At 38.7% G+C, this 16,533-nt stretch overlaps 1 protein-coding gene across 1 annotated transcript in view; it reads right to left on the bottom strand.

Annotated features, from left to right (window-relative positions):
- LOC124723129 (E3 ubiquitin-protein ligase HUWE1) overlaps positions 1–16,533 on the bottom strand; it is a 360,906-nt gene that overhangs the window by 150,510 nt on the left and 193,863 nt on the right. Inside the window, exons 33-34 of the mRNA XM_047248317.1 lie at positions 10,281–10,440; positions 4,107–4,284 (exon numbers count right to left, since the gene is read on the bottom strand). Of these exons, the coding sequence (XP_047104273.1) occupies positions 4,107–4,284; positions 10,281–10,440 (338 nt within the window). The remainder of the gene's footprint in view (positions 1–4,106; positions 4,285–10,280; positions 10,441–16,533) is intronic.

Below are 16,533 nucleotides of genomic sequence, written 5' to 3'. Positions count from 1 at the left end.
TTTGGAACTTCAACTGACCTTTGCAGTACACGGCCCAGGCCGACAAGTACCTTTTTGGGTTTTGTGAGACATCTTTAGGTAAATTCTGCTACAGTAGCTATTGACAGCATCACACATTACCCTTTTGACAGTCAAACACTTTTCATTCAGCTTCTACCTATAGCCCTATGCTTCATTTTAAACATGTTGTGCAGTGCTGTCTGTTTCTTTAGTTTCTTCACAGAAATTGTATACCATGGGAGGTTCCTCCAGTCACAAACTGCTCTACTAGGTACCTATCAATACAATGTTTGGTCACCTATTCTTTTAAATGTCAACCAAAGTTCCTTCACATGCTGCTGACAGGTGGAAAATGTTTTGACTTCTTTTTTAAGGTATGGCACAACTTCCTGAATCTAATTTACTGAACATGTATACCTTTCTACTTTGTCTATTTGCCTTTGTACTTCAGTAATCTTTGTTAGAACGGCTTCATGGTCACTGATACCCATTTAAAGCATACAAAAATCCACAGAATTCAGGTTTTTTTGTTAACAATGGTTCTAATATATTTCCAGCATATGAGGGGCTTCTGAACAAGTTCTTCCAAGTAGTTTTCAGTTATTTCAGAGGCTGTCCTGTTACACTCACCACTTACTACACTGTAATTTTCCCAATCAATCAATGGATGATTGAAGCCAGAAATGTAAGTACTAATAAGCTCAGGTTAACTCAAAGTTTTCCTTTACAATAAGCTCAGGTTAACTCAGAGTTTTCCTTTACATCTGGTGGTGAGTCTTGTCAGTAGAAGGACACAGCTAAGTTTCTGCACACACTTGATACTAATACTTGCCCAAATAATCTTACACAGATCTTCAATTTCTCTGTGGTATTGAGTGTCTGCTCCAACAAATACACCATCTCCATCTCATACTTACTTTCAATATACACTGATTTTTACCTTGATAATGTCCTTACTGTCAATTTATGTGTTTAGTCAGCTTTCTGGACCTAGTATTATATGAGCCCCTAATGTTTTAGAATTCCTTCAAACTCGGACACTTGAAAAGGTTTCAGCAGTACTTTACTAGTATTTAAATTGTTTCAGTGGAAGTGGGGACAGCAGCATTTCTCTGGGTATTAAAATAATGCTTTGGTACCTCCTATAGTTACAAGTTATATAAACCCTTGTGTGCTTTGCATACACAGCCAACCATTGGGATAGCAACCTCTGATGCGTAGTGCACCCGACTCATTTAGTGAGAGACTCTAGCTCTCTTTCATATGCTGCAAGCATAAGAAGTCAGCCTGTAACATTCAAACTCTCCGGTTCAAGTTGCCTGGTTAGCTCAGAACTGAGGACCCTATTCAGTTCAGGGAACAATGCTGCAGATTGTGAGCTTCCTTCAACCTCCATGAGCAAGATCAATCTTCTCAACAGTCTCTGCCATTCACTAGAATAAACCAAATATGACTTCAGAGACAATACACCAGGCAGTATTCATTCAAACATGCACCACAATCTGCAGCTTCTTGTATCTTGTTCTCTCAATGACTGCCACAACAGCCTGTTAAATATGTTAAATGAGACCTCCAAGTATATACACAGAGCACATGGTGATCCTCTCCATCTCTTGCTATCATTTTTAAAAAACACAAATTGGTACAGCACTTGCCCACGAAAGGCAAAGGTCCCCAGTTCGAGTCTCAGCCTGGCACACAGTTTTAATATGCCACGAAGTTTCATATCAGCGCACACACTGCTGCGGAGGGAAAATTTCATTCTGGAAACATCCCCCAAGCTGTGGCTAAGCCATGTCTCTGCAATATCCTTTCTTTCAGGAGTGCTAGTTCTGCAAGGTTCACAGGAGAGCGTCTGTAAAGTTTGGAAAATAGGAGACGAGGTACTGGCAGAAGTAAAGCTGTGAGGATGGGGCGTGAGTCGTGCTTGGGTAGCTCAGTTGGTAGAGCACTTGCCCGCGAAAGGCAAAGATCCCGAGTTCGAGTCTCAGCCCGGCACACAGTTTTAATCTGCCAGGAAGTTTCATATCAGCGTACACTCTGTTGCAGAGTGAAAATTTCATTCTGGAAACACAAATTTAGTTTACAACTGACTATAAACTAGTACTATGAATTAGATATACTACATCATGATACAAACAAGCCATAACACAGAGAATGAGAGATCATGGAACAAAAACAAACAGGTTGACTTAGCTAACATACACAATCTCAGCAAAGAAATAATCTGAAGTCGAATTATATACATAAGTAAGCATACAAAACTATGGATTTTTTTACTTAGCTGAATTTTTTACACCTTCTACACAAGTGTATCAACAGTAAACACTGTAGCATCAATTTACCCCACTCAAAATTACAAAAATCAGAGGACACCAAAAAACCACATTTTCCACATGAGACAGCTAACAACGCAATCTGAATCATCAATTACGTAAATTTTTCTTGAAATTACTCTACAACTCCATATTATGGTTCCTTGGTTTTACAGGTCACTGTGTTTTTTTTTTTCTTTTTTCTTTTTTTGTTCATAATCTTTTGTTTAGATGTTTAATAGTTCCAAGCAATACACGAATGGTAGACATATGTACATCTGTCGTCTACAAATATGGTGTCTATGACAATAGGGCAGAATTTGCAGATATGGATTTTGTAAATGTTTGTAATACTATCATTTCCCAAATAGAAATCATTTTTTATCTATCTGGCATTGCCATTTCTACATCAAACTGCTGATGTGTTCTCTGAAATTTGTCTAATATTACACAAATGTAATGAATGAATTACCTGTCAGATTATCCTGCCTCTTTCTGCAGTTTTCACCTTATTCTCCATGAATTACTGAAGAGCGTGGCAGACAGTACATCTTTTATAGGGTATATTGATGTATCTCTCAGTTCCACTAATGAATAGTGTGTGGAAAGAAAGTATAGCTGTATGTCTGTGTGTGAGCCAAATTAATTGGACCCAAGTGAATTCTATAGGGAACCACAATAGAAATTCCTGAATGGAAAAATACACAAAATAAAGGAAAGACAACCACTCACCTATAGCTGACTGATATTTGGCATACAGAAACACAAACAGTGAAATATTTATTCCTTCAAGTCTTCTCTTTCTCTTGTGGAAGTACACACATTCACACAATCACATGGATATCCAAACATGCAGGTGACTCCTCTATATAAAAAGGCTAGAAGAATGGACCCACATTAATTTGCTGCAGAACTCCTGAATATACTTGAAGTTCAGATATAATACATTTCTTAGATACCAAGAACCTTACGTCCATGAATCAGCACAGATTTAGAGAGCATTGCTCATGCAAAACTTAGCTTGCCCTTTTCTTACACGATGTACCGCAAACTACGGATTAAGGGCAACAGGCAGATTCCACACTCCTGGATTTCCTAAATGCGTCTGCAGACTTAAAGAAGGTACAACCGTATGGAATACATTCCCAAATATGTGAGTGGCTGTAAGACTTCTTAAGTAATAGAACCCAGTATGTTGTCCTCAGCAGCATGTGTTCATCGGAGACCAGGATATAATCAGGAGTGCCCAGGGAAATGTGGTGAGACTGCTATTATTTTCTACATACATAAATGATTTGGCGGACATGATTCTCAAGAGTTTTTTAATCAGGTTCTCGTAAAACGTATGATGCCTGAGTACTTTCCTGTTAATACATTCCAATATTTCTATTTCAATGAACTACAAAATTCACAGTCTTTGTCACTATCAAACAGAACGCAAAGACATAACATCAGAATGTTCTGTGTCACTCCCCCACCCCCCTCTCCCCACAACCTTTAAAAAAATCTATAAAGGTAAGAATTATATGTCCAGACAAACAAAATGTGATTTAGATACCAACGTCACCAGTCTCCTTCGAAGGTCAAAGAAACTTCGTACATACGATGATGACCCCCTCCCCTCCCCGTCCACACATAAAAAGTGAAGAGTACTAGAGATTGTGTAGAGCCTTCTACAGTCTCCCAAAGTAATAAATGTCCTTTGTATGTAGTAGTAGTAGTAGTAGTAGTAGTAGTAGTAAGAAGGTAAGTTTTCTTAAGTAAACTTAACAATAAGAACTTTTAGCTTACTCTATTTTCAAACTGTATAGACTGGGCAGAATTTTCTCTAAACTGAGGTTGAGTTTCTGCTGTTGAAGGAAGTGCACTAGCAGCATCTCCTCCTCTAGAATTTGGTTCTACTTCAACTTCAACTTCTGCTCCATAATCAGAATTCAGGACCATTGCATCATCAACAGCACCGTCTCTCCTGAAAGCATATATTCAGAGTATGAGTTAAAGATTAATTATTACAGTTGAGTTTATGAACAAATAATCTGATTTCCTTGCAATTTTTACTTGCTGTAATCGAAAAATTTGAAGCTGCACATGTTAGTTCTTTCTTCTAACTAAGTCTAGTTACAACTGTTTTTAGGACAAAGTCTTTTGTGAACAGTTCCAATATACAATACCTGCTGAAAATGTGAAGCAACCAGAAGGGAAGGAGAATATGGAACGTAACTTCATGTGTGCAGCTGGAACGTGAAATTATTTATGTGATTTTGTTGTTGTTGTCTCCAGTCCTGAGACTGGTTTGATGCAGCTCTCCATGCTACCCTATCCTGTGCAAGTTTCTTCATCTCCCAGTACTTACTGCAACCCACATCCTTCTGAATCTGCATAGTGTATTCATCTCTTGGTCTCCCTCTACGATTTTTACCCTCCACGCTGCCCTCCAATGCTAAATTTGTGATCCCTTGATGACTCACAACATATCCTACTAACCGGTACCTTCTTTTTGTCAAATTGTGCCACATACTCCTCTTCTCCCCAATTCAATACTTCATCATTAGTTATGTGATCTACCCATCTAATCTTCAGCATTCTTCTGTAGCACCACATTTCGAAAGCTTCTATTCTCTTCTTGTCCAAACTATTTATCAGAATGTCACATCCCTTAACCGGGCAGGTAGATTAGAAAATTTGAAAAGGGAAATGGATAGGTTAAAGTTAGATATAGTGGGAATTAGTGAAGTTCGGTGGCAGGAGGAAAAATACTTTTGGTCAGGTGAATACAGGGTTATAAATACAAAATCAAATAGGGGTAATGCAGGAGTAGGTTTAATAATGAATAAAAAAAAATAGGAGTGCAGGTAAGCTACTACAAACAGCATAGTGAATGCATTATTGTGGCCAAGATAGACACGAAGCCCATGCCTACTACAGTAGTACAGGTTTATATGCCAACTAGCTCTGCAGATGATGATGAAATTGATGAAATGTATGATGAGATAAAAGAAATTATTCAAGTAGTGAAGGGAGACAAAAATTTAATAGTCATGGGTGACTGGAATTCGATAGTAGGAAAAGGGAGAGAAGGAAACATAGTAGGTGAATATGGATTGGGGCTAAGAAATGAAAGAGGAAGCCACCTGGTAGAGTTTTGCCCAGAGCATAACTTAATCATAGCTAACACTTGGTTCAAGAATCATGAAAGAAGGTTGTATACATGGAAGAAGCCTGGAGATACTAGAAGGTATCAGATAGATTATATAATGGTAAGACAGAGATTTAGGAACCAGGTTTTAAATTTTAAGACATTTCCAGGGGCAAATGTGGACTCTGATCACAATCTATTGGTTATGAACTGTACATAAAAACTAAAGAAATTGCAAAAACAGAAGAAATGTTGAATTTAATTGATGAAAGGAGAAAATATAAAAATGCAGTAAATGAAGTGGGCAAAAAGGAATACAGACGTCTCAAAAATGAGATCGACGTGAAATGCAAAATGGCTTGCAGGGATGGCTAGAGGACCAATGTAAGGATGCAGATGCTTATCTCACTAGGGGTAAGACAGATACTGCCTACAGGAAAATTAAAGGGACCTTTGGAGAAAAGAGAACCACTTGTATGAATATCAAGATCTCAGATGGAAAACCAGTTCTAAGCAAAGAAGGGAAAGCAGAAAGGTGGAAGGAGTATATAGAGGGTCTATACAAGGGCGATGTACTTGAGGACAATATTATGGAAATGGAAGAGAATGTAGATGAAGATGAAATGGGAGATACGATACTGCATGAAGAGTTTGACAGAGCACTGAAAGACCTGAGTCGAAACAAGGCCCCGGGAATAGACAACATTCCATTAGAACTACAGACAACCTTGGGAGAGACAGTCCTGACAAAACTCTTCCATCTGGTGAGCAAGATGTATGAGACAGGCGAAATACCCTCAGACTTCAAGAAGAATATAATAATTCCAATCCCAGAGACAGCAGGTGTTGACAGATGTGAAAATCACCGAACTATCAGTTTAATAAGTCACAGCTGCAAATTACTAACACAAATTCTTTACAGACAAATGGAAAAACTGGTAGAAGCTGACCTCGGGGAAGATCAGTTTGGATTCTGTAGAAATGTTGGAACACGTGAGGCAATACTGACCTTACGACTTATCTTAGAAGAAAGATTAAGGAAAGGCAAACCTATGTTTCTAGCATTTGTAGACTTGTAGAAAGCTTTTGACAATGTTGACTGGAATACTCTCTTTCAAATTCTAAAGGTGGTAGAGGTAAAATACAGGGAGCGAAAGGCTATTTACAATTTGTACAGAAACCAGATGGCAGTTATAAGAATCGAGGGGCATGAGAGAGAAGCAGTGGTTGGGAAGGGAGCGAGACAGAGTTGTAGTCTCTCCCCGATGTTATTCAATCTGTATATTGAGCAAGCAGTAAAGGAAACAAAAGAAAAATCTGGAGTAGGTATTAAAATCCATGGAGAAGAAATAAAAACTTTGAGGTTCGCCGATGACATTGTAATTCTATCGGAGACAGCAAAGGACTTGCAAGAGCAGTTGAATGGAATGGACAGTGTCTTGAAAGGAGGATATAAGATGAACATCAACAAAAGCAAAACGAGGATAATGGAATGTAGTCGAATTAAATCAGGTGATGCTGAGGGTATTAGATTAGGAAATGAGACACTTCAAGTAGTAAAGGAGTTTTGCTATTGGGGAAGCAAAATAACTGATGATGGTCGAAGTAGAGAAGATATAAAATGTAGACTGGCAATGGCAAGTAAAGCGTTTCTGAAGAAGATAAATTTGTTAACATCGAGTAAAATCAAATTTACAAAGACCTTAGCAGTATGAACCCCTCTATCAGTATGGCATTTCATCCCTTCTGGCCTGGATACACAGATTGACTCAGTTGAGAAGGGTCCCACAAAGCCATTGTATCCTCTCCTCAGGCAAGCTGGCCCACAAATATTTTACCTGGTCTTTGATAGCCTTCACAAGAGTACTTCAACATCATGCAGAAAATTCATAGAGGCATGTGCCATCTGTGGACAAGCATCATCCTATTGAAAAAGAGATGTCACATGAGAGGTAATACTTGAGAAACCAATATGTTATTCAACATACTATTGTGCTGTCACAGTTCCTCCAACCATTACCATCTGCACCATGAAGTCATACCCAATGATTCCCACACCATGATGCCAGAAGTAACTCACTGGAATCTCTCCTCAGGTCTCCAACAATCACCAACAACAGTCATCAAGGATAGTGAAAAAGCACAACTCATTGATGAACAAAATGTGATGCCATTTATCAGCAGTGCATGCTCCCCGGTCTCGCACCACTCCAAATGCAGCTATCTGTGTTTGTGTGTTAATGGCAGCCTTCACATGGGATGGTAATTCTGTAGCCTGGCTGCTGCTTGTGTTCTACCAGAATAGTGAGATAATGTAGAATACTGCATGGAGTCAGTGACTTTTTTGCATGTCAGGTGCAGATGTGATTGGATTAAGATGTGATTGGGGCAATACAGTGATTGCGGTTGGCTGGAAACTTGACAACTATTATGCCTGCCCTCACACTGCCACTGTCACTTCATAATGCCTTGAAAATCTGGATGTAGCATGATTTGACCACCCGGCCAAGTAGAGAGATACTGTGAGGCCCCTTTCTAACTCTTTCTGGTGCTGATACACTGTCTCACACGAATATTCAGCATCTGCGTGTGCTTCACAGTGATCACTCGATGTCTGATGCTGTTCATGCCCTTTATGTACCATGTTGTGCCTTGTAACCTTCCAAGTCATCCTTTCCTGAAAGGAACGGATGACTCATTGCTGTACTCTATCATTTTTCAATCGTATCACCGTCTTTGAGTGAATTGCACATTCCTAACGGAAGGTAACTTTATGCCCTGTAACCTCTACAGATGAACAACAATAATGTCTCTGGTGGATGTTCTACTGATAATTTACATACCTACTGATGGTGTGTATGTGTACAAAGGTACAGTGACATCTGATTATGTCTTCTGGGTGCTTAATTTCTAGCAGGCAATCTACCAAGTCATGACCTTGTTACCCAAATCCATATGAGAACAATAAAATAAAAAAGTAACAAATGAATTAATTACATGACAGGATGAAACTGAGTTTGGCGAACAATTATGTGCACCAACATTCACTAAATAGAAATTGTTAACTGCCTGAAGAAATCAAGATAATTTTGTGTAACATCACATCTAGCTTTGATAATGACCCCAGTTCTGTGAGTAAGGAATTCTACAAGTGTCTTCAAGTATACCATATCCAGCTGAAGCCACAGCAGGTACTAGCAAATAGTGGAAACGTTGGTTGCTCTGTTTCACCACTGTTCATGTAATCCCAGACATTGTCCACAGGATGAAAATCTGTTGATTTAGTGGGGCAATTGAGGTACAATGGGATGCCTAAGTGTGTGTCAAACCAGGAAGTTGTGCATACAGCCTTGTAAATACAGCTCTTGTCTTCCTCAAAGACTGAAGTGTCCACATTTCTACATTGATATGGGCAACTAACTGACACTGGCACTTACACAACACTTCACTTCCACGACCTGCACCAGCAGTGAAGGATGACCACTGGTTCCAGTTCCATACCACCTACAGCACTCCAAAGGAAGTGGTGGGCTTGTTTATGGGTATGATTAATATTTTGTCCCATGAACTTACAATGACCAATGGTGGGTATTCTAATAGTGTGCTAGCATACTTAAGGTGGTTCAACATGGAGTCCTATACACTGAAGTTGAGTGAGTGTCAGGTTTATTTTGACTGATCAAACCGGGCAAAAATTCCTAAACACAAAAAACAAAAAGGATGAAAACTAATTAGGATATAAAGATAAAAGAGAAAAGTTATGGTAAGGAAACAACAAATTAAACAATGAAAAATTGGCAGAATTACTGTAAGAATGTGTGTAGCAGGCACATTAATAGAATTTAAATGAAAGTGTAACAATAGTTTTTCCACCAGATTAAGAGATATGACTAACTCAAAGAATATTCTGCAAAACAAGGCTATATATTTAGGTTACCCTACAATACTGGCTCCTCACATATCCATTTTGAGGCTTCTACAAACAGTTTCCCACCTATGGGAAAAAATGGGCAGTGAAGTACTGAATAAAATACTTTCTTAGTGAGTTATAAGAAGAATAAGGAAGACAAGAATTTAACATTATGCAAAGATGTGTCATTAGGTATGGAGTAGGAGTTCTGATATGAGAGAGAGGGAAGAAAACTATCAATCTCATTTTCAAAGTAACAATTCTTAGATTAACTGTTTTCAATCCAGGAAACCATGGGACACCTAATTGTGAATGGCCAAATAGGAATTTGTAAGGTGTTCCTCCTGAATCTGAGTCTAGTGTCTCAAGCATTGTGCCATTTTACTTGAAAAGCTGTATACAGGATGGAAAAGGAAAATCACATTGACTAGGGTTTGACATAATTTCAACAAAAAGGCCATTAAAGACATAATGCAATCACAGGAAATTGCCAGTAACCTTTCAGAAGTCACAACCCTGGTATTCACCTTAAGTGGTTTAGGGAAGTATCAGAAAATGTTATTCTAGAATACCAAAGAACTCTTTGAACCCCCAAATGTGAGTCCCCTGTGATAACCATTGTACCATGCACTCACTGGGAGACAAAAACCAGTGCAATAAATTCTTGGATGAGCAGTGCTAACTGCAAAAGCAAAATTAAAACATCTGCAAATACCACAAGCATTATCAATTAAATGTTCAGAAGAAAGAAAATCTAGTATATTACTTCTTGTTCCAAACTGACAGCAACTTGTTCCTCATATCTTAAATGTGAATATGTGCACAGCAAGGTAACAGTAGTACTGTGTATAGGCCTACATGTTCTAAAATATTGTGAATCAAATTTAGTACAGTAAGTAAACGATATTTTCATTAGCACCTGGCATTTGTATCTGTAGAAGCATTCTCACTGTCTTGCTCTACCCTGTTCTGTTGATTTTCAGTGCTTGTCCTCTCAGATGAGTCTTGAGCAACTGTATTTGCAGCATCACTGGCAATTTCTTCTAGTTCTTCGACTTGGGCACTTCCTGTGGTACCATCTGTAAACATAAATCATAACATGTATTATTATTATTATTATTATTATTATTATTATTATTATTATTAATCTAATCAGAAACGTTTTAAAATCTCTGAGAATTGGAAAGGCTGGTCAGCACATCTAGGAAATTCAACCTCAATCCTAGTACTGTCAACAAAAACAGCCAAAACCTAACCTTTTGTTCAGGCAGATAGGTAGGTTAGTTGGTTGGCTGGTTAAGGGAATAAACAGTGAGGTCATTAGTCCCCCAGTCAATTGATAGTTCATCTGGAATTAATTACCTTTGCAAGAAATTTGATCAGATTATGGAAGTACGTAGGAGAATTTAGGTGCTGAAAGCAATATTGATGTCATAACAAGAAAGCAGTGCTCCACATTCTGGCCCTGATGGACCAGTGGACTTGTGCCATCCTCTTCCAATGGCATCATCAGGTGCGGTATAGAGGGACGTGGGGATCAGCGCACCGCTCTCCTGGGCCTTGTTGGCTTTCTTGACCTTGGAGGCACTACTACTCATTCAAATAGCTCCTCAATTGGGCTAACAAACCTCATTGCACCCTGCTCCACTCCTCTCATTAAAGAAAAATCCTCAGCAGGACCGAGAATCGAACCCATGTCCTCCGCGTAGCAGCAAAGACGTGCTGACCGTGGAATTTTGGAGATGGAAAATATTGATGCTATAGCTGAGCAATAATTTATAGACAAGTAAAAGCATATGGGTCAGACCAATACATGGATCAGAGCAGATGAGGGAGCTTCAAGAGCTCATTGTGGTGAGAGAAACCCCATGCACATAAAATTACCCTGCCAACTCAATGAAGGATCTGAGAATAAAAACCACTTTCACAGAGAAAACTGAGAACCATTTTCATGGTCAATTAGTCATCCACCAACATTAAATGTAGATAATCTACAGGACCATGTTCAGTATGGAGTGCCAGAAGAAGGGGCCATTCTACCAAGATGTTAGTTGGTGTCTGCAAGGCTCCACAACCACAAAAAAGGTGATGGCTTGTTACATATAACAAAACTATAGTTTAATCTGGTATGGTCAATTTGGAGGTGATACAGGATGGTGGACTCTTTCCAGGAGAAATGGAAGGATGAGCACCATGCAACAGTAGTCTCCTCAACAGTGTGGCATTTGTTAGAGAGGACAGTACTCCACTGGATGATGATCGTTTCAGAGCAATGAAAGGTCTTGTTTTCACCCACAAAACCGTGTCTGGAATCAAAGGTGAATGTTGGGTGAGTAATTGCTTCTTTAGCCAAGTAAATGGTCAGTTTATTCCCTGGGATATCCACATGGCTTGGAATCCAGAGAAAGACATCTGAGCAGGCAATACACTAAGGTCAGAGAGCTGGTCATGAATCCAGATATCACAAAGTGATGAGAGTAACATCTATCAATGGTTTGGAGACTGCTCACAGAATTGCTACAAATTAAAACAAAGTCAATGAAGGCCTGTTTAATAGAACATAGAGCTCTGTTAATGGCTGTAAGCTCTGTTGTAAAAATTCCAAATGTTACTGGCAATGAATGTTGTTCCTGGTCTGCAGGAAATGTTAAAGCATATGTTGATACATACCTGAGAGATAGACAGAGGATGCAGCAGAGGGCCTCAAGGTGCATTCCAACTGGTAATCCCAACTGAAAGCATGGATTAGGGGTCAATGTCCCTTGTATGCAAAAATAATTTGGGGCGTTGAATGATTTTAAAACTATCAGTGGTGACTGCATAAGTGGGTAAGAGTTTGGACTGCTGGAAGTGAAGAAGAAAGATCCCCTCATTGGCAAGGAGACTGCCCACAATACTAGCCTAGGATGCACAAGTGGCCAGTAACTCTCCATGATGATGGACTGGGTCCAGAAATTTAAAAGCTGAAGGTGCCACAGAGCCATAATACTGGCAACCATAGTCCAAACTAGACAAGACCAAGGGTCACTAACTATGGAGGAGATCGACATGGCCAAAAGGTGTGGGCAGGAAATCAATGAGCGTTAAGCATTCGGATACAGGTAGTCTCTAGTTGATGAATATATAATAGTCATGTAAGCATTTTATGAAAAGTGAGTCCCAAAAATCTTGACTGTAGAACAACCTCTGAGTGCTGGGTACCCAAATGGAGTTTTGGGTCAGGATCGAACAAGGCTACACAATGGGAGCCATACCAAATGCAAAGATCGTCAAGATACAAGTACAGGTATGACCAATGATCCGAAACAAATCAATAGATCATTGAAAAGTGGTGAAGAGTATAACACTCAGTGTGAAGTTATGTAGGATGACTTCCTCTTGGACCCAGGGGAGCACAGCAACTTACCAAATCTAATCTCGAACAACTGATGAAATAGACTCTAGCTAATAAAAATTGGCAGGGATCCTCAGAAGCTCCAGTTATGGAGGATAAGTACTGTATTTACCCGATTAAAAGATAAGGCTTTTTTCCCAAATGCATGTTTCGAAGAATGTAAGGTGTTCTTATATCCATGGATTAAAGTATGGCTACTGAAGTCAGCATTTTTACGTAGTTTAATAGAGTACAGGGTCATTACAAATGATTGAAGCGATTTCACAGCTCTACAATAACTTTATTATTTGAGATATTTTCACAATGCTTTGCACACACATACAAAAACTCAAAACGTTTTTCTAGGCATTCACAAATGTTCGATATGTGCCCCTTTAGTGATTCGGCAGACATCAAGACGATAATCAAGTTCCTTCCACACTCGGCGCAGCATGTCCCCATCAATGAGTTCGAAAGCATCGTTGATGCGAGCTCGCAGTTCTGGCACGTTTCTTGGTAGAGGAGGTTTAAACACTGAATCTTTCACATAACCCCACAGAAAGAAATTGCGTGGGGTTAAGTCGGGAGAGCGTGGAGGCCATGACATGAATTCTGATCATGATCTCCACCACGACCGATGCATTGGTTTTCCGATCTCCTGTTTAAGAAATGCCGAACATCATGATGGAAGTGCGGTGGAGCACCATCCTGTGGTATGTTTAGCTCCCTGCTTGCTTTATTCGTCGACTTCCGCGGGCTACGCGTGAAACTTGCCCACACGCGTTCAACCGTTTCTTCGCTCACTGCAGGCCAACCGTTGATTTCCCCTTACAGACGCATCCAGAAGCTTTAAACTGCGCATACCATTGCCGAATGGAGTTAGCAGTTGGTGGATCTTTGTTGAACTTCATCCTGAAGTGTCGTTGCACTGTTATGACTGACTGATGTGAGTGCATTTCAAGCACGACATACGCTTTCTCGGCTCCTGTCGCCATTTTGTCTCACTGCGCTCTCGAGTGCTCTGGCGGCAGAAACCTGAAGTGCGGCTTCAGCCGAACAAAACTTTATGAGTTTTTCTACGTATCTGTAGTGTGTCGTGACCATACGTCAATGAATGGAGCTACAGTAAATTTATGAAATCGCTTCAATCATTTGTAATAGCCCTGTATATAGGGGTTGTCTTACATTTACAGGTGATGCTCTGGCTGTTGAGGTCATGTGCAGATTTATTTTGAAGAATTTGGAACTGGAGGGCAGGGAAACAATAGTCTCATTTGAACAGGCTAAGATTTCCTTATACACCAAAGTGTTCGATACAGTATCAAAGTTGCTCAAACAGCTGTGTGACGTTTCGACTGGAATGGCAGTAGTACAAAGGATACATAAAAAGCTATGAACTTACAACTACAACAATCTATTTCTCTGCTTAAATTTGACAATTTTTGAAACATGGGAGGAAGTAACATTTAATTCTATCATCTAAATCTCTGTCTTGTCAATGAGCCAGTGAGGGTGCAATCAATACGTTTGGAAGAAAGAGACATTGTAACATTATCACATCAGTACAGAAGTGAAATCCGATATGTATTCACAAAAAGAACAGCTGTGCTGTCAGGTCTTACCGTAACCACAACCTCAGAAATTATGTGCTGTTAGGATTATTATTATTATTATTATTTCTTTACTTTCTCAGACCTTAGGTCTGGTTAAAAATGGAAAATGACGCAGACCTTGATCAAGCGTGACTTCCTTTTAACTGTACGGTGTATGTTACATTGTATTTAGGAACTTTCGGGTTATTGAACACGTATCAATAATTACGGATTTCTGTAGTTGTATATATATGTTTGGATGTAGCTGTATTGCATTGATGTACTGGTGGATATTGTGTGGTATGACTCCTGTAGTTGATAGTATAATTGGTATAATGTCAACTTTATCCTGATGCCACATGTCCTTGACTTCCTCAGCCAGTTGGATGTATTTTTCAATTTTTTCCCCTGTTTTCTTCTGTATATTTGTTGTATTGGGTATGGATATTTCGATTAGTTGTGTTAATTTCTTCTTTTTATTGGTGAGTATGATGTCAGGTTTGTTATGTGGTGGTGTTTTATCTGTTATAATGGTTCTGTTCCAGTATAATTTGTATTCATCATTCTCCAGTACATTTTGTGGTGCATACTTTTATGTGGGAACGTGTTGTTTTATTAGTTTATGTTTTATGGCAAGTTGTTGATGTATTATTTTTGCTACATTGTCATGTCTTCTGGGGTATTCTGTATTTGCTAGTATTGTACATCCACTTGTGATGTGATCTACTGTTTCTATTTGTTGTTTGCAAAGTCTGCATTTATCTGTTATGGTATTGGGATCTTTAATAATATGCTTGCTGTAATATCTGGTGTTTATTGTTTGATCCTGTATTGCAATCATGAATCCTTCCGTCTCACTGTATATATTGTCTTTTCTTAGCCATGTGTTGGATGCGTCTTGATCGATGTGTGGCTGTGTTAGATGATACGGGTGCTTGCCATGTAGTGTTTTCTTTTTCCAATTTACTTTCTTCGTATCTGTTGATGTTATGTGATCTAAAGGGTTGTAGAAGTGGTTATGAAATTGAAGTGGTGTAGCCGATGTATTTATATGAGTGATTTCTTTGTGTATTTTGCTAGTTTCTGCGCGTTCTAGAAAGAATTTTCTTAAATTGTCTACCTGTCCATAATGTAGGTTTTTTTATGTCAATAAATCCCCTCCCTCCTTCCTTTCTGCTTAATGTGAATCTTTCTGTTGCTGAATGTATGTGATGTGTTCTATATTTGTGGCATTGTGATCATGTAAGTGTATTGAGTGCTTCTAGTTCTGTGTTACTCCAATTCACTACTCCAAATGAATAGGTCAATATTGGTATAGCATAAGTATTTATAGCTTTTGTCTTGGTTCTTGCTGTCAATTCTGTTTTCAGTATTTTTGTTAGTCTTTGGCTATATTTTTCTTTTAGTTCTTCTTTAATATTTGTATTATCTATTCCTATTTTTTTTCTGTATCCTAGATATTTATAGGCATCTTTTTTCCCATCGTTTCTATGCAGTCGCTGTGGTTATCCAATATGTAATCTTCTTGTTTAGTGTGTTTTCCCTTGACTATGCTATTTTTCTTACATTTGTCTGTTCCAAAAGCCATATTTATATCATTGCTGAATACTTCTGTTATCTTTAGTAATTGGTTGAGTTGTTGATTGGTTGTTGCCAGTAGTTTTAGATCATCCATGTATAGCAAATGTGAGATATTGTGTGGGTATGTTCCAGTAATATTATATCCATAATTTGTATTATTTAGCATGTTGGATAGTGGGTTCAGGGCAAGACAGAACCAGAAAGGACTTAATGAGTCTCCTTGGTATATTCCACGCTTAATCTGTATTGGCTGTGATGTGATATTATCTGAATTTGTTTGGATATTAAGTTTGGTTTTCCAGTTTTTCATTACTATGTTTAGGAACTGTATCAATTTAGGATCTACTTTGTATATTTCCAATATCTGTAGTAACCATGAGTGGGGTATACTATCAAAAGCTTTTTGGTAATCAATGTATGCATAGTGTAGCGACCTTTGTTTAGTTTCAGTTTGATATGTCACCTCTGTATCTATTATCAGTTGCTCTTTACATCCTCATGCTCCTTTGCAGCAGCCTTTTTGTTCTTCATTTATAATTTTGTTCTGTGTTGTATGTGTCATTAATTTCTGTGTAATCACTGAAATTAATATTTTGTAGATTGTTGGTAGGCATGTTATGGGGCGA

Source organism: Schistocerca piceifrons, chromosome X (assembly GCF_021461385.2).
Source record: "Schistocerca piceifrons isolate TAMUIC-IGC-003096 chromosome X, iqSchPice1.1, whole genome shotgun sequence".
Taxonomy (NCBI): Eukaryota; Metazoa; Arthropoda; class Insecta; order Orthoptera; family Acrididae; genus Schistocerca; species Schistocerca piceifrons.
Note: the sequence above shows the minus strand (reverse complement) of the source record. Positions and strands in the feature narration are given on the sequence as shown.